This window comes from Cynoglossus semilaevis, unplaced genomic scaffold, assembly GCF_000523025.1.
Source record: "Cynoglossus semilaevis isolate Cse_v1.0 unplaced genomic scaffold, Cse_v1.0 C18759139, whole genome shotgun sequence".
Classification (NCBI taxonomy): domain Eukaryota; kingdom Metazoa; phylum Chordata; class Actinopteri; order Pleuronectiformes; family Cynoglossidae; genus Cynoglossus; species Cynoglossus semilaevis.
The window spans coordinates 1-452 of NW_007595295.1; the positions used below are offsets into that span (position 1 = coordinate 1).

A 452-nucleotide genomic window follows, 5' to 3' on the forward strand; every position below is an offset into this window, starting at 1 on the left:
TAGAATACATCAAAATGGCAGATCACTATGTGCCTGTGCCGGGAGGGACCAACAACAACAACTACGCTAATGTGGAGCTCATTCTGGACATTGCTAAACGCATACCTGTTCAGGCAGTGTGGGCTGGCTGGGGTCACGCCTCAGAGAACCCTAAACTTCCAGAGTTGCTGCATAAGAATGGCATTGCCTTCATGGGTTAGAGGAACTCTCTAAATTCTTTAAGACTTTTGTGGAAAGTTAAATGAAATGTTATGGTTGGGTTTATTTATTAAGGCTTTGTTTAATATTTATTATCTGGTCCGTTGGCAGGACCCCCAAGTCAGGCCATGTGGGCTTTAGGAGACAAGATTGCCTCCTCCATTGTTGCTCAGACAGCTGGAATACCAACACTACCATGGAGTGGAGCAGGTAAGCCAAGGTTTATGCTTTGTCAAACCCCCCCCCCCCCCCCC

The 452-nt window shown here is 46.9% G+C and overlaps 1 protein-coding gene across 1 annotated transcript; it reads left to right on the forward strand.

Moving 5' to 3' along the window:
• Position 1: 1 nt before the first annotated feature.
• Positions 2-409, forward strand: LOC103394780 (acetyl-CoA carboxylase 1; the record flags this gene model as incomplete). Its single annotated transcript, NM_001328240.1, is given in 2 exon segments — positions 2-195; positions 310-409. Coding segments are annotated over 2 exon segments (294 nt in total), but the record flags the coding sequence as incomplete, so codon positions are not given.
• Between the last annotated feature and the right edge of the window lie 43 nt (positions 410-452).